The following is a 22481-nucleotide window of genomic DNA, read 5'->3' as shown; positions in this document are numbered from 1 at the left end:
CCTTGGACTAAGGCCGCTACTCGACCCTAAGTATTTTTTGCACATAAATCGAGTAAATCTCATCCGATTTTGCTAGATTTAGTTTTCTATGGAAGGTAATATAATACAGAAAAGAACGTGGCGAAAAAAGTTTCAAATTTGGGCCCTTGAACTAAGGCCGCTGCTCTGCCCTAAGTGTTTTTTGCACATAAATCGAGTATATTTCATCAGATTTTGCTACTTTTTGTTTCGTTTGACAGATAATTCAATACCGAAAGAAAATTGGGATAAAAAAAGTTGTAAATTCGGATTCCTAAGATTACATCGTAAACTTTTGTTTTATACTTGAGAAGTACTTCGTACGGGCTTTTGTAATTGCGCTAAGCGCAATTTTAAAGATGAACGCTTACAGTTTACAATTTGCAAAAATAGACAATGATGTCAAGTACGCAATAAGGTTACGGAAGCATTTTGATATCGGACGAATAAGGGTTACGGGCTTATTAGGGCTATGGACGTATAATGGTTTCGGGCTAAATAGGTTTACGGGTCGTACGGGGCTCAGTCGTAGCAAACGTTCCGACTGTTCTGATGCCTTGTTTGTGTTGTATGGTTAACTATCTGTCTTTATAAAGGAAACACAGTGCCCGATTGCTTTTCTTTAGTCAGAAAATTGTTGGGTCAGCGTATAAAGCAATTTATTGAAAATAAATTAATTCAATATCTTTCTAAAACAATTTTTCCTAAATACATATTTACAGTTGATGGTGCACAAACCATTGCAGTAAATATGAAACGGTTTTCGTGGATGGAACACGATAATCGGCATACGTTTTTATTTGTGGGGAAGCAGATACTCTGAAAGTCATTCCTTTGCCTTTTAGTGCCTAGGTTGAGAAATTGAAATAAGACGAAAAATGTGAACGGAAAATCTTTCTCTTAGAAAACACTTGGTTGATCTTACTTTCATTGCATCCTCATCTGTTGTATCATCTCCAGCAAAAACGGCTTTTACGTGCGTCGCCCAATCACTACCAAATTTATCTTTCAGAATTAACAGAGCCGCTTCGCCTTTATTCCAATGTACTGGGGGTTTTGCTTCGATTGCCAAATGAGCTTGGCTATCAACATAACCAAAGGACTGAATTATTTTTCTAGCATCAGCGGATAGTTCTTGGTGTAATTCTTCAGGTACTCCCCGATAATGATATGACAACGATGCCAGTTTATTTTCAACCCATCCACCTCGCTTTCCCACCTAAAAATTATCCAATTTTAGCATTTCTGTGCAATCTTGTAGGAATGTTAACAAGTGTTTGTACCTTTTCTTCCAGTTCTTCAACCATTTTCGTAAAATTACTTTTGAGCTCTGCTGACACTTCATATTGAAATCTTGAACCATTTGGATATAAAATCTCAAGACCGTGATTGCCCGCATATGTTAAATTATCGAACGGAACTTTCGCTTTGACATCGTCAACGGCTCTACCAGATATGACAGCCAAAAATACATTCGGTTGTGTTGATAGTTTCTTTAATGCGTCTCTCGATTCTGCTTCCATAACAGTTAAAGAGGGATGAGAAGCTAACGGAGCCAATGTTCCGTCATAGTCGAGTAATATGGCGATGCTGTCATCTTTTTTAATGAAGCTGGAAATTGAATGTTTACGAAATGCTTTATTGATGGATTTCATCGGGAAAATGGAATATTGAATTATTTCAATCTAAGAGTAAGAGATTAAAATAGATAGTTAGTTAATCAGCTATCTCCTTAATAATAATAAGAGATTAAAAAACTGTGACGACTTTAAGCTTCAACTTTGCTACACTTTTATCACTTTTAAAAATTGTTGTGAATCAACGCACTTCGCAATGAGTAGTACCAACGCCATTAGGCAATCCTAAGACAGTACTACATAGAGTACTAAAACGGGACAGTGTATCAAACAAATTTTTGATTTTGACTTTATAAAAAAATCTGGAAGAATTTTTCATACAAAATAGTACTTTATTTGGCAGCTGTCGAAGTGCGTTGTGTAAATAGAAGAAATCGACAACTGGACTGTTGTTTCGATTATACTATACTAGTGGATTATGGTTCTTCGGCCATACAAACTTCCAAGGTAAATATAGTGAGGAGGTAATGCCATATATAACCGAATCAGATGTGCGGTGGCACGAAAGTTCGATATAAACGCCATCTCATCCCTTCGTTGAAAGCAAAAAATGGAATAGAAAGTCGGGCCATCTGTTGTGAGATAGCAAAAATATTTTTGTGAAATACAAGTAAATCGTAGTCAACCATTTTAAAAAAAGATGTCATTGGCATCGAACTTATGTGCTAGGCCGCGCGTCTGAATGGCATTACCTCCTCACTATATTTACCTTGCAAACTTCCCTCTAGTGCCAAAGCACCGTTCAGTTAATTGTTCAATTTCTTTTTAAATAGTTCTGTACACAGTTTGAGAAAAGGTGTAGATTTCTTTTGTAACCAAATTTTTTCAATTTTTAAACGAGAAAACTCCAAACTTCATTTGAATCAAAAATTATTTCCATTTGTCTTTTAACAAATTTAACTATATAAACACATCAGTTGTTTTGAAGTGTCTAAATAATAATATTCTGAACAGTCTCACAGCCTGTATTGCATGTTTTTCTCGAGGTTTTTCTCCTCAGAATAATTGACTTGCACACATTACATACAGTTCATCTATAATAATCGGATCGTTGTTATAACGTGATACGAATTATGTGAACATCGCATATAATATATACAAGTCTCTATGAATAGGTTCGATATAACTATTATAATGTATATATATTATATAACTTAGAATTTTTAGAAATATCGAACATATTAAGCTGATTATAGATTTCGACATTTTTGTTTGAATAGTGTAATGTATATCACTCACCTTGACAAATGCACATCAATGTCTTCATATTTCTCGATTGTGGTTACTTCCTGCATTCTCGCGTTAACTAGTGCACATACAAACACAATACAGATCGCTGAAAGATTAATTCAGAGTAAACTGATTGATTTTATCTGGATGATCGACGATCAATTTTCTTTTCTTTGTTTTTAATTGAATTTTGATATTTCCGCACAATGAATAAAAAGTACTGATGGATAGATTATAGGCAGGAGTATGAGTATCGGACGGATCCACAAATTGCCTTTAAATTCGAGAAGTATTATTATAGACGAAATACGATAATGTACAGCACTATAAGGTTGAACTTGAACTAAATGGTGCACCAATAAATAACAGTTATATGTTTTTGCCGATTAATAATTCGATAACGAAAATTAGTCTTTTTTTTCTAGTTTGTGGTTTTAAATGGGCAAACATGCAATATTGATTGTTGAATGCAATCTAAGTCCTGTGTTCGTTACCTAACCGGAACCGATTTCGTTTTGTGTCAACTTTAAAGTTCTTCAGTATAGAATAACAACTGATAACAGATAATCTTTAGTTTTTGTACAAATATTTTCTGTGCCATAAATTCGTTACATTGACTAGCAAACACACAAAACATTCATTTCGATGTGTGGGATATTATTTTATCTCGAACTACAAAACGAAAGGTCAATCTTGTTATTAACCGTCTTTTTCTCGTTTAGAAAACTGAAACACATTTAACGCAACACAATTATATATTAGAGATTATATTAGGACAATTTCAGTTATATTGCCATTTAATATTCAAACGTGTGTATTTACACTACTGAACACAACAAAATCGCGAAAGATGCGCAGTTTTGGCTACATTCCAAGCTCGAAATTATTCGCGATTCTCACACATAGATCCATGCCCAATGTTGCTTTTTCACACTTTTCATTCCATCAGCTGTTTGTAGTGCATATGTTGCATGTGACTATTGACTATCAAAAACTGAAACGAAATTGCGTACAGAATTTTTGACTTCTATACCTCAACAACAAAGAAAAAAAAACAATTTGACAAGGTTACCAGCGTGCAAATGTATTTTATTGAACAAAATTTTCAGCACTGCAATCTGTTTGGTTCAATGTCAGGTCCTTGACCTATATTCCTATATTTTGTTCTAGCGGTTCAATGCTGGGGAATCGGATATTTTTGCTTTTTGGTGTATATGAATAGTTCAGTGTAGTTTACGCAATTATACCTCCCTCAAATGAGCGTTTTGATAAAAATGCTGATTGAATGTTGATAGACATTTTTCGTCATAAGTAAAGATTTTCTATTCAGTCAGGCGGACCAAAAACGTCTTATTCTCTCACCAGATAGAGAGCCAAAACGAAAATGATTTTTCCACTTTTTCGTCTCAGTTGTTTCAACTTATGTTTGGAATATTATATGTTACTATATCATGTGTCGGTGCCTAAAATGGGGGTTTTACAGAAATTTTCTCGCGTTTTCGGCTCCTTACATGAATAGTAACGTGCGTATCTGTCTTGGCCGGTGGTTTTTAGGCATATTACTATTTAAACTCATCAGCTAGCACTAACATGGTTATTTATGACATCGAGTGCAATGTACTTAATTAGGCTCAAGATGTGTAATATGACATGAGGTCGCAGTTTTGTGTCATAAAATACATAGTGAGCTTAATAAAGTACTTTGCACCGAGATTTATACAACGATTTATCCAACAGAGGCATCTAAATCTAAAGCTTGCAAATTTTGCATATTATGATGCTGAGTTGCATAATACGCCTCTTGGTCAGCTTGAATTTAAAATGGTATATGTTGCTAGGACCGAAAAGGTATGTTTTTGACCACGGTGGTCTAAGGACACCGCTACATCCTCGGACGTATACACATGAACCACCTGACCATATTATATAATATTGCTGTTGATATAAATATGACTGTCGTGACGACAGTCGTCTGTGAAACGTTAATTAATATGTATCAAATATGGACATGAAAGGAGGCAAAACTTTTGCAACTATTTAAAAGAGATGGTTTCGAAAGACTGGAAGGAAGGAAACAAGGGACAAAATTTGTTGTTTCAGAAAATTCTTCAAATTAAAAGATTCCACTGTTTGTGTGTTACGAAATCAGCTAATTTTCTCAAACTATGACCACTATAGTTTGAAAAAATTAGTTTATGCTAGGATACAATGCAAAAACGTATCGCGGATTCTTTGGAAAAACTTTGAATTTTTTGAATTTTTTATATATATACCTAGAAAGAACTTCGACCCTAGAAACCAAAACCACTTTCAAAAAAATTCTTCGAAGCTTGTGTAGCGAGCGAGAGGTCATCAAAAACCGAAAACTTTCACTTTTCTTACAAAAATTTCTCCAGTTACACGAGCCGTACAGGGTCGTGTGGAGTGTCATTAGAAATGTACTATTGAGCAGAATGGGTCCACACTGAAGGGGGCTGGGTAGGTAGATAGGGTAGCGTTTGATTGCATATGAACGGAAGGTAGTGGCCCGGGTCATAATGCCAGGCGTGTAACTGTCTATCTATCAAGTGCTCTTTTTACGTCCCCGTCGTAGTCCCCGGGAACTCATTCTCTTAGGAGCTTGTGCTAAACTTAAGAGTTCTACCTGAAGGTCTGCCTACGGGCTGGAAGGGAAATTGTGTAGTAGGTTGGGCGTATGGTTAACAGCCAACACCGTCAAAAAAGCTTCGTTATGAAACTAACAGCAAGGCCTCGGATCGGACAGGAAAATCGACATCGACCAACGCTACGAAATGGACTTATGGATATCGACTTAAATTTAGCAACATGGAATGTAAGAACTTTGTTGCGACCGGGTGGTTTGAGAACTTTAACTGATGTTCTGAGAAAAGGAAGATTTAATATAACTGCGGTACAAGAGACAAGGTGGCCTGATGCAAACCTATTGAAAAGTAAGGAATATTCATTCTACTACAGTGGAAAAACGAACAAGTCAGGGGAGTTTGGCACGGGCTTCGTTGTGATCGGAAAAACAAGGGACGCTGTGATAAGTTTTCAACCATTCGACGAGAGATTGTGCTCTCTACGCATTAGAGGCAAATTCTTCAATATTACCCTCATTAATGCGCACGCACCCACAGAAGAAAAGGATGAAGACACGAAGGATGAGTTTTATGAAAAGTTGCAATGGATATATGAACGAAGTCCTACCAGAGACATTAAGATTATTCTTGGTGATCTTAATGCAAAAGTTGGGAGAGAGGAAATATATCGGCCAACGATTGGAATGCACAGCCTTCATGAAACATCAAACGATAATGGGTGCCGTCTGATTGATCTTGCGGTATCTAACAACATGGTTATCAGTAGTACCTGCTTTCCCCATAAAAACATTCACAAAGCCAGTTGGATATCTCCGGATGGCTCAACAGCGAACCAAATAGATCATGTGCTCATCGATGCACGCCACAACTCTAACATCCTTGATGTACGAAGCTGCAGAGGACCGAACATTGACTCTGACCACTACCTGGTTAGGGTGGTCTTTCGAGCTAGGATCAGGGCTGAGGTCAAAAACAGAGAGGTGGTGAGGAGATTTGACACCGATAAGCTGAAGAACATGGACACAAGGAGACTGTATGTGGAGAAGCTAGAGGAACGGATAATTGCAGATATGGAGTCAGAACCGGCAACAATTAATGATACATGGAGCAGGATTAAGCAAGAAATAGAGAGTGTTGCAACAGAGAACATTGGGTGGAAAACTGGAGGTATTCGAAATGATTGGTATGACGACGAATGTAAGCTTGCAACACAAGCGAAAAACGATGCAAGGTTGAGGACTCTGCAAACTGGAGCAACACGGTCAGCCACATTAGAATATCGAACCAAACGTAACGATGAGCGAAAACTTCTCCGAAAGAAAAAAGCAGAAAGTGAAAGGAAGTTTTTCGTTGAAATACAAAATTTAGCAGAAACAAGTAAAAAACGTTAAAAACGGATACAGTCAACAGCCCCAATTGTGCAAGGATTCAAATGGTGTAGTGCTAGCAGAGGAGAGACAGTGCATGGAAAGATGGACAGAATTTTTCAAGAGCCTGCTATGCCAGAGTCAAACAGTAACAACAGAAGAAGTAGCGGAACCGGATTCACAATTGAGCGCACAAGGTGTGGCGGAACCTACACTGGAGGAAGTTAGGGCTTCTGTTCTCAAGCTCAAGAATAACAAGGCCCCTGGATCAGACAATCTACCCGGAGAACTTTTTAAATATGGAGGTGATGCGCTGTGTTCACGGTTACATGAGCTGATTGTGAAGATTTGGGAACGTGAAGAAATGCCAGAAGAATGGGAACTCGGAATCATTTGTCCAGTGTATAAGAAGGGTGACAAATTGGAATGTAGCAACTACAGAGGAATTAATCTATTGAACACAGCGTACAAAATATTTGCGGATATTTTACGGCAGCGTCTCATGGCGTATTCGGAACCAACAACTGGTGAATATCAGGGTGGATTCCGCAACGATCGCTCAACAACAGACCAGTTGTTTAGCATCAGACAGATCATGGAGAAATGCAGAGAGTTCAATGTTGCTCTACACCATTTGTTTGTTGATTTTGAAACGGCATATGACAGGGTTTTTCGGAGGAAACTATGGAATGCGATGGTGGAACTTGGTTACCCCAAAAAACTTATTCATTTAGCTAGAATGACTCTGTCACATGTGAGAGCCAAGGTCAGAATTCGGAACAATCTATCTGTTACCTTTGAAGCCTTGGAAGGACTTAGACAAGGCGATGGACTGGCAGCTCTTTTCTTCAACATTGTTCTTGAGAAGGTGATAAGAGAGAGCGGCGCAGAAACCAGCGGTACAATCTTCAGAAAGTTGAGTCAGTTGTTAGGATATGCTGATGACCTAGACTTAATTGGACGGAACATTGACATCGTTAAAGAGAATTTCACGAAAATTGAAGATAGGGGTGCTGAGTTCGGTCTCAAGGTCAGTGAGAGAAAAACCAAGTACATGACAACTTCATTGTCTGATGGCAGACCAACGGATCATACGCTGGAGGTGAATGGAAAACACTTCGAGACTGTCGACAGCTTTATTTACCTTGGGTCGCTGGTCAATAGTGATAATAGCATCGGTGAGGAAATACGTAGAAGGGTAACGCTTGGTAACAGGAGTTACTACAGTCTTCAAAAACTCATCCGGTCAAAAACACTCAACCGCAACCTTAAGTGCGAACTGTACAGATCGCTGATTCGACCAGTTATAGCATATGGATCGGAAGCTTGGTGCATGACACAAAGTGACGAACAGACACTTTTGGTTTTTGAAAGGAGAATTCTTCGATCAATTTTTGGAGGTGTCAATGTGAACGGCAAGTGGAGAAGAAGATACAACCATGAGCTGTATCAGCTTTACAAGGAGCCCGATATAGTCAAATTCATCAAAATCAATCGAATAAGATGGCTCGGTCATGTACAAAGAATGAACGAGGAACGTGTACCACTGAAACTGCTAAATACAAATCCCGATGGAAGCCGCAGGCCAGGAAGACCGAGAGCGAGATGGAAAGATGCAATTGAGTCTGATCTGAAAGTACTAGGAGTGAGCGACTGGAGAACGTTGGCGCGGAATAGGTCCGATTGGAGAAGATTGCTGGAAGAGGCCAAAACCAATAGTAGGTTGTAGTGCCCCCCTAAGTAAGTAAGTAAGGGTCCACACTGAAATATGTGCAGGCTAATTTTTCAACCGAAGACTTACACGGTTCTTACAGAAATTTCTCGAGGTAGACAAAACGTACATGATTTTGTGGGTCGTCATTTGAAAGGTAATTTTATGTGCATTTGGGTCAAATAGGGTCTTATGGTGTTTTTGATGCATCTACGATGAAATAGAAGTTGAAATTTTTAAAGAAAAATGCAAGTTTTCGGTTCTTGATGACCTCTCGCTAGCCACACAAGGTTCGAAGAATTTTTTTGAAAGTGGTTTTGGCTTCTAGGGTCGAATACCTTTCTAGGCACATATAAAAAGTCCACTGGAAAATGCGTTCGATTTCGGTAGGCTGTTTTTCAAAAGAATCCCTCATCACTTAATTAATGAAAGTAATCTTCTTAATTAAAAAAAATATATTTGTTTATTGGTTGGTAGTAACTAACTTACCTTTGTTCACTATTCCCACAAGTATTCCCATTATAATTTGAAAAGTGATTCAGCTGGAGTTCTAGCCGTGATATTATAGGTTTGAAGTAACTAATCACTTATTTCTTAGTTTTGTTTTCATTAGATTATTATATCTTTCACATAAACACAAACCCCATCGATTAACTTGTAAGAATCTATTCTATAATCAAGCTAACTGAATAATAAGCACTTATCGATTGATCCACTTCCTTATACATGTGACATCGTAATAAAATATTTAAAAAATGAAAAAAGTGATAAGCAAAAAAGAGTTGTGCTCGATATTATTTCGCAAAAAGTAAAAAAGCGAGCCTTGAATCTCTGAATTTAGTCACAAAATGTTAACGGTATGCGGTTAAATATAAACTGTGCTCAATTGGTCCGGATTGATCTCGTTTTTATACAGATTTACTTATCGATATTTTCAATTTTTTAATCAGAATAAAAAAAATGAGATAGTCTGTGACGTATTATGGTCAAACAAACGATTTTCTTTGTTATCTCAAAGGAGCTTTGAAAAGGAGCTAACTGATGTGTTTTAGGTCAGAATTGAAGTAACATTTCCGCAGGCATTTCCGCCCCTATGGGACTTAAATCATTACTGCGTCGACTGCGGCAAAAATAATTAGGGTGAACTGACTGTCATTTTTTAAATTATAATTCCGAGGGGGCAACAGCTATTTTTTCTCTTGATTTCCTTAATTTGTCATTTGATTTGTCAGGTTGGGTGGACTGTTTCCAGACTATGAAAAACAGATTTAGTAATCCCTTCCTTACGTTGCAAATAACTTAAACCTCATCATCATGCCAGCTAAGAACATATTCAATACGTTTGGGTCCTAGCTTGGATACGTCAGACAGCTACATTATTTTCTAGTCTGTGAAGGTAACGTGAACCCCAGTTTCCTTTCGCAAGCTACAGCTATATTTGGGATCGGTAGAAATTCCCAATTTCGGCAAATGTTTATTCAACCCACATCACCAGTTGATCGCTGCTATCATTCTTCGTGTGTACAGCAAGGGAGAATTTCAACGTTCAGCTCTGGTTTTCATAAATTTGACTTTGAAAGTCGTAAACATTTTCTCATCTGACAATTCAATACTGAGTTTAGCGGCAAACTTTTACCGGGGCCGAGTTGCCAATAAACGTTAACGTTGTTAGATCTTGTATAGTTCTGTTGTAACACCGAGGGGGAAACAACAAGAATGGTGGGACAGGTTTCGGTTGAATAAAGATAAATAATGAGCGAATAAATGGAAATGCAAGCCAATAATGGGGAAATCGTAGGCGAATAATGGGCGAACGGTCGAACAGTGGGACGAGTCTTTTCACTGTTGTTTTCCCCTCGTATAACACTGTATAACACGGAGGATATGCCCGACATAACTGTTGATGAAGTCAAGGCCGCAGTAGCCGAGATGAAAAACAAAAAGTCTCCCGGAGAAGATGGTGTTCCAGTGGAAGCCATTAAACTGGGTGGAGACTCCTTATTAAAGGCAATCACGGCTTTGTTTAATAAATGTCTCCAATGGGAAGAAGTACCAGAAGCCTGGGAAAATGCGGTAATTACATTGCTGCATAAAAAAGGAGACATAACAAAGCTGGAAAATTACCGGCCCATAAGCCTATTGTCAACACTCTACAAGTTGTTTATGAAAATCATTACGAAGAGGAACACTAACAAGTTCGACTTCTACCAACCTGTTGAACAAGCTGCTTTCAGATCTGGTTTCAGCACAAACGACCATTTGCAGGTGATGAGAACGCTTATTGAGAAGTGTCGTGAATACAACATCGACATAGTCTTGCTATTCATAGACTTCGAAAAAGCTTTCGATTCAGTGGAAACATGGTCGATATTGGACGCATTAGACGAATGTAGAGTAGACTCAAGGTACTCCAACACAATTCGATATGTGTACAAAAATGCTACTTCATGTATAAAACTTCATAAGAGCACGGAGAAATTCAGAATCGGCCGAGGTGTAAGGCAGGGTGACACTATTTCACCGAAATTATTCACGGCGATTCTGCAGAGTGTTTTTAGGAAGTTAAACTGGAGTAAAATGGGAATAAAGATAAATGGAGATTACCTGAGCAAGGTCAGGCTCAGCTTATGCTACAACAGTTAAGTGAAGAGGCAATCAAAGTTGGCCTCAAGATGAACTTATCGAAAACAAAAGTCATGACCAACATCAGGGACGATAGAGAAATCAAAATTGGTGACACTGTCATTGAACGAGTCGACAGCTATGTATATCTAGGACATAAACTGAAGTTAGGTCTGGACAACCAGACTGCCGAAATAAGACGTAGGATTGGTCTTGCATGGGCAGCGTTCGGAAAACTCAGACTAATTTTCAAAAGCAAAATGAATAATAGTCTGAAACGCAAAGTTTTCGACACTTGTGTCCTTCCAGTGCTCACTTATGGAGCGGAAACGTTAACTTTAACGAAAGCATCCGAAGATAAATTGAGAGTGACACAAAGAGCCATGGAACGGAGTATGCTTGGAATAACACTCAGAGACAGAATGACGAATCAATGGATTCGACAACAAACCAGGGTCGTTGATGTCATGGAAAGAATAGCATCTCTGAAATGGAGCTGGGCGGGACATATTGCAAGAAGGACAGACGAACGTTGGACCAAAAAGATCATGAACTGGCGACCATATAAAAGACGAGCTATAGGTAGACCACCAGAGAGATGGACAAACGGAATTAAGAATATTGCAGGTACAAACTGGCAGCAAATGGCAATGGATCGTACGAAATGGAAAGAAGTTGGAGAGGCCTACATCCAGCAGTGGATAGAAACAGGCTGAAAAAGAAGAAGAAGAAGAAGATAACACTGTATACCAAAGAAGTGTTAAAAAAAAACTCGGTGCCTAAATCATTTTACGTTTTTTTTAATTTAAGCTCACTCCTTCACTTAATTTTTAAAGAATGTACGAAACATTTATGTACCACGAATTAGTGGAATCATGGAATAGTTACATCATCAAAAATCGCAACTCTTTCTTTGCGATAAGTAAAAGACTATAGAGTAAATTGGCCAGTTACGAGAATTGAACGAGAAAATCTAATCACATAAATGTGTGCGTTGTGCGTGAAGAGAGATTCGTAACTAAAATTGAGGGAACCCTTAGGGACCATTCACAAATTACGCACGCTCTTAAGGGGGGAGTGGGGGGGGGGGGTTTGACAAAAGCGTACGCTTCATACATTTTTGAAATTTTCTCCATACATTTTCGCGTGCAAGGGGGGAGGTTGGTCTGAAATTTCGAATTTGGTGCGTGCGTAATTTGTGAATAGCCCCTTAACTAGCCTAAACAGGTAAACAGGTGTTTACTCTAGGTATGGTCTAGTAGTCATACACGCCGTAACAAACTCATTCATTGTTCATAGATTTTCACAGTTCTTAAAAAAGAGTGGGTCCTGCAGAAGAAGGACACACCTTTCAAATTACAAACAGTAGATCATATATTTGCAATCATTCATCCAATGGCCAATCATTACTTGAATTCGATCCTCTTAACGAAATACTCATACGTCTGTTTAGTCTCATTGGATAAGTAATACAAATGGATGGCGTTGTACACCGCTTCGGTCTTGCTAGAATTGTTCCGTCCGTACAAGCTCGCGATCGGAACGGTTCGCCCTGACCCGATTCTGACGGTCTCATATCCTTATTGTCGTCGGAACGAAAACATTCATCGCTCTTCTTAAAATTATCCGATTGCGAAGAGCGTTTTTCCCTGCGAAAACTATTACTAAAATAGAATCGTCCATGATCCGGACTTGTCACGAACCATCCACCATTTTGTACATCGCTTCTGGAACGTTTCAACTTTGGACATTTGTTAAATATTCGCCAATATCTGCACACATCTTCGAACACGTTACACACCTGTTTACAATTGCATCAACTCAATTAGAAAGTTTTAATATTCGATTGGGCACAATGCACATACCTCTTCATAACTTTCTCGAACAGAAATTTCATGGAAACTTTCGCAAGAAATGTCTTTGTAGCGCTTATGACCCTCATCCATCGTTACCATTCTATCGCCATGTTGATCAGTTTTGTTGCCGACCAACAAGACTGGAGCATTTAAAATAAAATCCTAAAATAGACAATAGCATAGCTCGATCTTTCTATATATCAGCAGCTGATTGAAACTTACCTTCAAAGTTAGATCCTTGCACATCTTTTTTCTTCGTTTCGCATACGTTATTAAGAATTTTAGGCGATTAGTATCATCGAAGCTGCATTTATCTGTCACAGAATACATTAAAATAAAAGCGTCTGCTCTCTTTAGGTCAGCTTCGAGCATATGTTCAGGTTTCTATTGTTAGAAAAAGCGGTTTTGCTAGATCCTAATCGAATTGGCTGATAAAGAATTCAACTATTTACATCTGGTAGTCCTGAGCCATCTATTAACTGGAAAAAAATTTCTTCGTTGTCAACATGGTAACGGAATGCATAACTTTTTGGTGCGTTAGGATCATAATCTCCAATAAATCTTTTCGTGATGAATCGAACAATCATTGCTGAAAGAATCATAAACTCAAATAAATATTATTGACTTGCACTTAAACATAGTTGTTCATGATGAAAAATTAATTCGGATAAGAGGTTCGAACGTTGGTAATTACTGTACTTTGACCTCGCATCTTACACTTATCAGTATTTTACTTGTTTCATTCATGAATGTAACTAACTTTCGCCGGTGCTGCAGGTAAATACATATTTGATATGACCGAAGCGCCATTTGCATTGACGTCAACTTATAAATCGCGTACACAATAATAAAAATCGTTTATGAGTAATGACTTCCACTAACAACTACTACTGGAACACTACTGAGAACTTTCAGGATGATATTGAGTTAAATCTACGCTTCTGTGCTCAATGGAGTTGTATGACGAAGTAGTGAGATTCGAAATTTATAAAAGAGTCTTTATTTTAGTAGAATCTCTTTGCACAGACTGTTAACAGAGGTCACACGCCACCTGAGAAAATGAAATTTCCTACTTTTCCCAAGGTTAATACAATGGACCGAAAAATCTTGTAAAGCCAACGCTCCAGTAAGTTAATACAAAAGTTTCAGCTGAGAAAAAATAAAGAAAAACAAACAAAATGCGTATGTTCAATCTATTGCGAAGAATATATAGTTGGAACCGTGACGAAAAAATGCTCATTTTTTCCCTTTTATTTGTATAATATGTGTTTTGATTGTAATGCGCAACAAGTAGTGATGCTAATCGAGACATTGGAATACGTGGGTCAAGCATGCGTATGCTGACAAAATATAAATACAATTCTACTTATTCACGAAGGCTCTTTCATAACGAAACGTAACTTTGAACAGTATCACAACTATGATAGTCTGTTTATGCGTAGTTAAAAATGTATACAAAAGTGTGCGCGTCGACCAGAAGTGATCGGTCAACGCACTTCAATAACTGGCACAAGAACTGAATTTAAATAAGAGGCCTCTACAACGCAGTAATTCTCATTAAATTCATTTTTTTTTATGTTGAAATATGCCACTGCGGTACTGACATTTCATACAAAGTAAGAGACCCAAAAAAATTTGTTCTTGTGCCTGTTATTGTAGTGCATTGGAACGGCCCTCCTAACTGACAAAGTCGACATCGTTCGGTTACTGAACCTTCACTGATTTTAATGAAGTGAAAAAGACGAAATGTAACAAAATAATGTCCATTAAATGAATAAATCTACTCAAATACAATTAGACGTCATAGTTAACCTCTCACAGACAGCAAGTAAAACTATCGGATCTATTACTTCTTTGATCTAAGTACTTTCAAGAGATGGATTTCAAGTCATGTAGTTACTTCATTTTTTTAAATGCATTTTGTTACTTTATATAAAATTCAAAAATATGAGTTATGATGCAGATGAGACGATTGTCGTCGATAATATAGATCAATATATTAGAAATTAATTCACTGAACTTGTTAACTAAGCACATGTCATGCAGTCCTTATCAACAAAAAAGCGTATAAAGTGCAACCAGGTCAAAATAAAAAACGATCAGCAAAATTAGCGAAATATTGAACTCGTAATTATACTTAAACAATAAAATTAGAATAAATCGATATTTTATATAATTAAGTTAAAGTTACCTCAACAGACAGTCTCTCAAACCAACAGAACAGGTAATTTAACTAAATTGTGGGAAATAGAAACAAAGGTACTGTCCGATTGCATTTTTGTGTAAAATTTTAATTTTTTTTTCTGTACAGTCCTGGCCATTTTCAAAACCCATCAACGGCTAAACCCGCTAAAATTCGGTGAAAAATTGATGTACCCTACTTTATTGTCAAGCTTCCACTAAAACTGGAATGTTCATCATTCAAGTTGTTTGCGTTTGGTTTAAGTTGATTAAGATCGGGCAGTCCGCTCATCTCTACATAATAATACTACAAATGAAATTGCGCAACTCTATAGGTCGCATGTTTTATAATAACTCGTCATGTCGATCGTTACCCTATCAATAAAATTTCACTTTTCAGCAAATTTTCGTCTATAAAAGATAACGTTGTTTCGTCCCCGTTCAGTAGTGATATAGTGGTACTACACGAGTAGTAATGTTACAACAAATAATGAAGTGGAGCTGTTTCTTGGCTTTGATCTCAAGTGAGTTAAATATTTCCTTAAAGAACATTTTGGTTGTAGTTCGTAACAAAATGTGTCAATGGCAAGGTGTACGATGAAAAGCAATTTTCGCCAAATTAACAGTGAAAAATAAATTGAAAATTGCTTTTGAATAAAAATCACATTGAAACGTGACACATGAAAATTACTAAACGGTTCACCATGGACAAATTTTGGGACTAACTTCTTATAAGAAATAATCGATTTTTTGAAAACTTTTTTTAAATTGTTTGATCAGTTGGTCTTGTTGCTGGAGAAGGAGCATGGAAACACGATCATGAATACAAATACAGATTCGTGTATAAGACTTTCCTGAAAGAACCAACATCAAAAATATTAGGATTTGTATCAAGCGTTGGTTTAACTATCCACCCCCAAACGGATAGAGTTTTGATCGGTCGAATTACGGATGCTTCATCGAAAATACTAACCCACGACCAAACTCCGGATGAAAGAGACTCTGTTCCAACATTTGTGCCAATAGGCAAACAATTTAAATTTTTTTTGAAAAATGGTGTCATTGATTCGCTTTCTGTCGACCGTACCCTGACCACAACCGAAATCAACAGAATGAAGTTAATTGTTAGTCAATTCCAAGTCGACACAAAAGCCGAAAATGTTATAGAATCGATGAATAATCACCTTCCAGATGCGAATACTAATAATGCTCTATACACGACCATGGAAACAACTGTATCCGGAACGTGTGAAACTAGCTACGATATTTCTCGTCTCCCAGAATACTTGGCCTATGCAAATTACGGTTCAATTGCGTCACTGTCAAGATACGCGGTTGGAGACGATGTCATCGAAATTAAGAAGCATATCAATACCAAGAACTGCGAGGAGCTGACTGGAACTGACTTTATGGATATTGTCAGTAAGAAAAATGATAGAGATTCGATTGTTTCGCGTGACACTCGTATCATAATTACTGGTTCACTGGACAAGTACATCATCCATTCGTCAGAATACTACAATCAAATGTTAGACATAAATAATTATGTGTATTTGTCGTTGGAATCGCTGAAACGTACTAACGATAATTCAGATTATACCTACGGAACCCAGTCGGACAATATGTTAAACATTGGGAATTTGGTTTATCAATAGGGTCCTGGAAAAAGCCGCATGGATGAAAAGCACATTTAAATTTTGGACAGTAATTCTTTCAAAATATTTTTTTATTTAAATAAAAAACAATTTTTTAAAATTCAAACTGAAAACTAAAATGGCATTAAAATTGAAAGTAGCAATGGCACATCCAAGGCAGTATACTCAATGAAAGTAGATAAGTAGGTATGGCCAGTCCATACAGGTCGGAGCACATACGAACTTGCATGGCGCAACCTCAAACGAACTCATTTCTAGTGGAAATTTGCACTAGAAATGAGTTCGTTTGAGGTGGCGCCATGCAAATTCGTATGTGCTCCGGCTAGAACAAATTTGAACGTTTGGCCATACCTATCTATTTACTTTCATTGAGTATACTTTGGGGAGGTCATGCAGATGCAGATACGCGGGTAATACACCACGTTGCATACAAAAAAATCACCACGCCATACAAATTCCATTTTGGTGTGGAAAAGGTGTGTTCTCGCGTATCTAATAAAATGGCGATCTGCGTGACCTCCCCAAAGTATACAGCCTTGGGCACATCAGCATAAGAAAATTGGAAAGCTGCGTTCAATGCCGAATCAGTTTTATATTGAAATATAAAAAAAAAAATTAATAAGTTTATGACTCGAGTTGAGGGAGTAGGGAACGTTAGATTTTCTGAACAGACAAAGCACTCTCAAAGACAGTGAAACGAAAACCAAAACACAAACGGAAGGGGCAAGTTTGACAGTTTCACTAAAAAAAATTAAATTCTGACTACAATCAAAGCACTGACAATGATTTTAGTTAAACCAATATTGTCATAGCGCATGATCTCAGGCGTCCAGTAAATTAGTTGTTTTCTCAATCAGTCCAATATTTTCCGAGCGATAAGACTTTGACATCACATTTTCAAATTCTTATCGCTTGGTCTGATTGAGAAAACAATTAGTTTACCGGACTCCCTGAGACCATGCGCTACACAATGGCGTTTTATTTAATTATTTAATTTCTAGATCGCGTAGGTACTAGAGTAGGACGATTTTTGTGCTATGCATGCACGCACAGTTCATCCTACGTTCAATCCGTTCAATATTCACCTCTTTATGTAGCTCACACGAAAGAGTTCAAATCCGACAGAAAAATCATCCAGAAAATAACCTTCCACTTCTTCCATACAAACACGAACTTTTGTTGTTTCAAAGTTCATGTCTTTGTCAATACTCAGAACTACATTTTCTATTTGGCTTTTTTTTTCGCATAAAAATTAATCTGATCCTGTTGCAAACAGTTTATTTACGTTGGTTTGATGCACTTATTTCAGAAATGTTGGAGAAGTGTGTATTTTAAATTGTATCAGGAAAATGTGTAAATAATGATAATTCATTCAAGGCGGGTGTATCCATCCATTTTTGCACATATATGTACATACACCTGGCTATATACAAAGTCATACATAGGAACGAATCGATTAAAATCGATTAAAATTGTGACACAAATCAACTGTTATTGTGTTCGAGGAGTTTTCAATCGTAGGATTGATCAAATAGCACAAAATGTGTCAATAGTAGCTGTTCTAAAAGTTCAAAGGGTGGTGCCACAATAGTGTATGCTGCAGCTAGATTGATTCTGAGGATTCTACTTAGACCATATATGAATGAGAGATATATACGACTTGTAGAAGAAAAGCTCAAAATCAGTGTTACCAACACAGGTTTTTTTGTCCCACGAATATTCGACTTTGTCGTATATATCACTCTTTCATATATGCTTAGACTCTGGACAACACGATAAAATATGCTCAATGAGATCTTCAACAGAACTTACACGCTCATATTTAGTTGACAATTAAAAGACATTGATGATTTGCTGAAAAGCAACTATTTTGGCGTTTTTTAAATACTGGATATCTTTCCACCAGAATCCTTTTTCAAAAATATACGACCGCAATAACGACCACTAATGTGTTAGCTTCCAACAGAAAAAAGATTTGGTTGTAGATGTTTGCACAACTCTGAGAAAACTGAGCAGTTTATGAAAATTTCGTTAAACCGCTTATTTTTCTCAGAGCTGGTCAAACGATTACAACAAAAACTAATTTTTATTTGAAGCTAACACATTCGTGGTCGTCATTGCAGTCGTACATTTTTCGAAAGGATTCTGATGAAAAAATATCATCAAAAATTAAATACGAGACATGCAAATGTAGGCTAAGCACCGATGACCCTTAAGGTCTGTCTTGCACCTCGGCATCGGTATTCAAATTTAAACAAATCTTTTACTTCCCATTGAATGCACTTGAACCAAAATGAAAATGAGTATACTTCGACATATGGTGAAAACTATTAAAAATTATGATAAGAGAAATTTGTCCTTACCCGTTTTGCCAACACCAACCTGACCGACAACCATCACTCGAAGCGGCCGTTGCTTTCCCATTCCAAGTATTGCAAACGATGATGATTTTGGGGATGTTGCTATCATTATAGTATTCGAAAGAGATGGTTTTCACTTCTCAATCTCTCATTTTCAATTCACATTTTTGTAAAGTTAAGTTTCACTTTCCCTTTAAGTTATTTCAACATTTTGGTTCTTTTCCGAAATTAACTTTGTCGAGACTAAGGTGTTCTCTAAACCACATCAGAAGACTTCAAATATTTATAGCTAATCCCGATCGTGAGATTGAAAGTCTTTACGCAGAATTACGAATGAAGGATTTTATTGAATCAAAATCAGCAAAATTTTGTGTGGTTTTCTGTTTAGTTAACGTGCGTGTGTGTGTGGCATTTAAAACTTATTTCCATCGCACATTTTTGAATTATTTTAATTCCAAGTCTTGGGTAATAATAATCGGTCGAGGTCTCGTCGCCTCATGGTTTCGATGTTCTGTTTTGTTTTGTATAAAATTTAAAAAAAAAAACGAGAGAATCGAAATAACGAAAAATGATTTTAATTATTCTCAGTCCATATCAATTAAAGATGACTTTGCCGATCTATTTTTGAAGGTTTTTAAGGTTTATACCATCAGTACACACATGCACACACACATGATGTTTGATTCATTTACGGTTTATTCTTCACAGCAAATAGTAAGGTACAATTGATACTTCACTCATTCGCAACTTCCGTTCATAATTAAAAAGAAAAAAATAATTGGCATCTTGCCCACATTCAAACTTAATGAAATAAATGATTAATAACTCAGTTATATAGTGTGAGGTCATCGATAATGACCAGATGGAATCACCCAAATAAACGTGTGAAATTGAATTGACTTCATAATTCGCACATTTACTATTTTAGAATGAGTGTAAGCAATAAGCTAATTGGCGTATCAAAATAAACTTAGTCGCGGTGCTATGTAAAAAGGAAAACGCTATAAAAAATCTTAAGTTGTTGTCTTGTTTTCTACAAGCGGTCTCACAAGTAGTATTTCATTTTCTACCCATTTGTCTCATTAAAACATGTAATTTCCTTAATTTTTTTATTTTACTTTCTAAGGATTTATTGTCAACTCTGTAGTATCTATCAAAACTATACCTCAGTTTGTATCGAGTTGTACCTTTGCATGTATGGTTTTTCCGTTTCAACTGTTAAAGCTATACGATTTGCATGACCCAAAGAATGATTTTTCCGTATCTAGGCTACACAAGGCTTTTTTGAAAAATATATTTTTTTTTTAAATTTTAATCGCTGATGGTTTGATAAAGCAAAATATTTTAGTAATCGCCGAGCACTTGCTGCGAAGAAACCACCCACAATTTATCACTAAGCAATTCGATCACTTTTATGCACGTTCATTTGACCACCTCTTTCACTTGAAACAATTTAACGTGCGATGCTGTTTACTAATCAAATAACAATAAATCAACACTTGTTCCTGATTACAATTTATAACCGTTTCTGCGGCGGAGACTTTTCTCCACCAGCCGAGCAACATGTTATAGCTACAGTTTTCAAGTTGTATATACATTTATTGCTTGCCCCATGCGAAAATTGATTCTTACATATCAATTTGGCCCCTGCGAAAATGATCGATTACATGAGGGATATTTGCGTGACACTATCGACAGGTAAACACTATTTTCGCAGGGTGCTCAGTCATTCACGGAAAACGAGCTTTCGTGGGGTGCAGCCAGATGAAGAAGAATTCATCATCTAAAATATTTTATGTCTTTCAACATAGAAACGAAAATAATTATTGATGTTTTTGGTTTCTGGACACAAATTTCGCAGAGGCCGCAGTGCCGGACTGGATCAAAAAAGCCCTTCGGGCATTGTATGAAAAAATTTGCCATTTCTTCAAACAAAAATTAAAGGGCCCTTCGGGAATCGCCCATAGGGCCAGTCCGGCACTGCAGAGGCGTGAGTTCAATGTAGCAAAGAAATTCAAATTATTATAAAAAAAAAAATCACAAAACTAAAAGTGTCGGCCATTTTTGTTCTAGCAATAATTTCAATGTTTGTAATGAACACATATGGCAAACACTTTAGTGGCGTACTTTTCACTTATTTTAGAAAACACTAAACACTTTGCTAACGTTAGACACAATTCACTTCACTTCACTGCAAAAATTTTAGTCTAAATAACAAAAACGACGAAATTATTGCTTTCAACAAGTGTAGTAACATACCTCGCCTTCGGCTCGGATATGTAAACTCTACACTTGTCTCAACTAACAGTTACTGAAACTTGTTGCTCAACAACACACTGGTGAGGTTGCTCAAAATTGTTCCCTCATGTAATGAATCATTTTCGCAGCATGCACTGTAACCTACTATTACTTCTGTTACTCTCACTCTGTTTTGAACAAAATTTTCAGAATCTTTTCAATGGGATATATGTGTACGTAGGTATAGTAGTGTAGAGAGTATTATACAATGATTATCCATATAAATATTTATGAAACTAAATACTCGTGTATACGTTTCATTGAACTAAATTAGCGTAAAAATGTAGTTGTGGGGGCTATTTGAAATGAAATAAAATTTTCCGACACATTGATGCAAATCTGTTACTTCATTATTTTTTGTAAAATTAACGTTGCAAGATTGGCAACCCAGATAAAACTTTGTTTTATCATGACCTCACGTAAGAAAGGGGCCATGACTCAGTTAAAAGTATGGGCAATGACATGTAGTGTTCTAGTGTACATTTTATTTGTCATGGAGAATTCGTGCATGAGTGGTATCGATTTAACCAATTTTAAGCTACCGTTCACACTTCTCACTTCAATACTTCTTATACTGAATTATTGTCAATCTATTATGAGTGATATCGCCAAAACTTGAACCAATTTTGGGGAAAATCAATACTTAGGTTCGGCGATCCGGGCGAGCTATAGCGCGTTGGATTCGTCTTTCAATTCTAGACAATACGTATCTTTTCCTTTTTGCTATTAATTGTGTACTTTTGGTGTAAATTGGTAAAATGCAGGCACATGTCATAGGGTAGGGAAAACACTTTTTTAGTATTAACTCGAGGTAGACGATTTTTTAAAAGTTGAAATGTTGTGCGAATGTGCGCCTCTAAAAGACCTATCATTAGAGTATAGGCACGAGTCGGTGCCACTGTACGTTCGGGAGTAAACAATGAAAGTATGGTCGATTTTCGCA

At 36.9% G+C, this 22481-nt stretch overlaps 3 protein-coding genes across 9 annotated transcripts; 1 reads left to right on the top strand and 2 right to left on the bottom strand.

Moving 5' to 3' along the window:
• Positions 1-660: 660 nt before the first annotated feature.
• On the bottom strand, positions 661-9450 carry LOC119082236 (probable trehalose-phosphate phosphatase 3). 2 transcript variants are annotated; one of them, XM_037191699.1, is made up of 5 exons: positions 9056-9450; positions 2895-2991; positions 1302-1629; positions 944-1237; positions 661-866 (listed from the first exon to the last, which is right to left on the bottom strand). In XM_037191699.1, exons 1-5 carry the CDS (start codon positions 9084-9086, stop codon positions 735-737), a joined length of 882 nt encoding a protein of 293 aa, XP_037047594.1. In that variant the 5' UTR covers positions 9087-9450; the 3' UTR covers positions 661-734. The 2 variants fall into 2 exon arrangements, with proteins under 2 accessions (XP_037047594.1, XP_037047595.1); XM_037191700.1 differs by lacking the exon at positions 9056-9450 and adding an exon at positions 3380-3645.
• A 2534-nt stretch (positions 9451-11984) lies between these two features.
• On the bottom strand, positions 11985-20834 carry LOC119082234 (ras-related and estrogen-regulated growth inhibitor). 6 transcript variants are annotated; one of them, XM_037191692.1, is made up of 6 exons: positions 20406-20834; positions 19244-19495; positions 13497-13633; positions 13267-13428; positions 13054-13206; positions 11985-12989 (listed from the first exon to the last, which is right to left on the bottom strand). In XM_037191692.1, exons 2-6 carry the CDS (start codon positions 19347-19349, stop codon positions 12573-12575), a joined length of 975 nt encoding a protein of 324 aa, XP_037047587.1. In that variant the 5' UTR covers positions 19350-19495; positions 20406-20834; the 3' UTR covers positions 11985-12572. The 6 variants fall into 6 exon arrangements, with proteins under 6 accessions (XP_037047587.1, XP_037047588.1, XP_037047586.1 ...); XM_037191693.1 differs by having other exon boundaries at positions 20428-20834; XM_037191691.1 differs by having other exon boundaries at positions 20625-20834.
• On the top strand, positions 15603-16962 carry LOC119082235 (vitellogenin-3-like). Its single transcript, XM_037191698.1, has 2 exons — positions 15603-15749; positions 16006-16962. Exons 1-2 carry the CDS (start codon positions 15701-15703, stop codon positions 16878-16880), a joined length of 924 nt encoding a protein of 307 aa, XP_037047593.1. The 5' UTR covers positions 15603-15700; the 3' UTR covers positions 16881-16962.
• Positions 20835-22481: the final 1647 nt, after the last annotated feature.

Source organism: Bradysia coprophila, unplaced genomic scaffold (assembly GCF_014529535.1).
Source record: "Bradysia coprophila strain Holo2 unplaced genomic scaffold, BU_Bcop_v1 contig_400, whole genome shotgun sequence".
Lineage (NCBI taxonomy): Eukaryota > Metazoa > Arthropoda > Insecta > Diptera > Sciaridae > Bradysia > Bradysia coprophila.
This window is presented reverse-complemented; position numbering and strand designations above follow the sequence as displayed.

Bases quoted from the DNA above. Each gene is read 5' to 3' on its own strand.
- LOC119082236 (XM_037191699.1), bottom strand. From the start codon at position 9,086: ATGGGAATACTTGTGGGAATAGTGAACAAAG. The intron at 1,630-2,894 runs GTGAGTGATATA...TTCAATTTCCAG, and splicing joins ATTGATGTGCATTTGTCAAG to CTTCATTAAAAAAGATGACA. The intron at 867-943 runs GTAAGATCAACC...TTCTCAACCTAG, and splicing joins CAGATGAGGATGCAATGAAA to GCACTAAAAGGCAAAGGAAT.
- LOC119082234 (XM_037191692.1), bottom strand. From the start codon at position 19,349: ATGATAGCAACATCCCCAAAATCATCATCGTTTGCAATACTTGGAATG. The intron at 13,429-13,496 runs GTAAATAGTTGA...TTCTAACAATAG, and splicing joins ATGGCTCAGGACTACCAGAT to AAACCTGAACATATGCTCGA. The intron at 12,990-13,053 runs GTATGTGCATTG...AATTGTAAACAG, and splicing joins TTCGAGAAAGTTATGAAGAG to GTGTGTAACGTGTTCGAAGA.
- LOC119082235 (XM_037191698.1), top strand. From the start codon at position 15,701: ATGTTACAACAAATAATGAAGTGGAGCTGTTTCTTGGCTTTGATCTCA. The intron at 15,750-16,005 runs GTGAGTTAAATA...TTGTTTGATCAG, and splicing joins TTTCTTGGCTTTGATCTCAA to TTGGTCTTGTTGCTGGAGAA.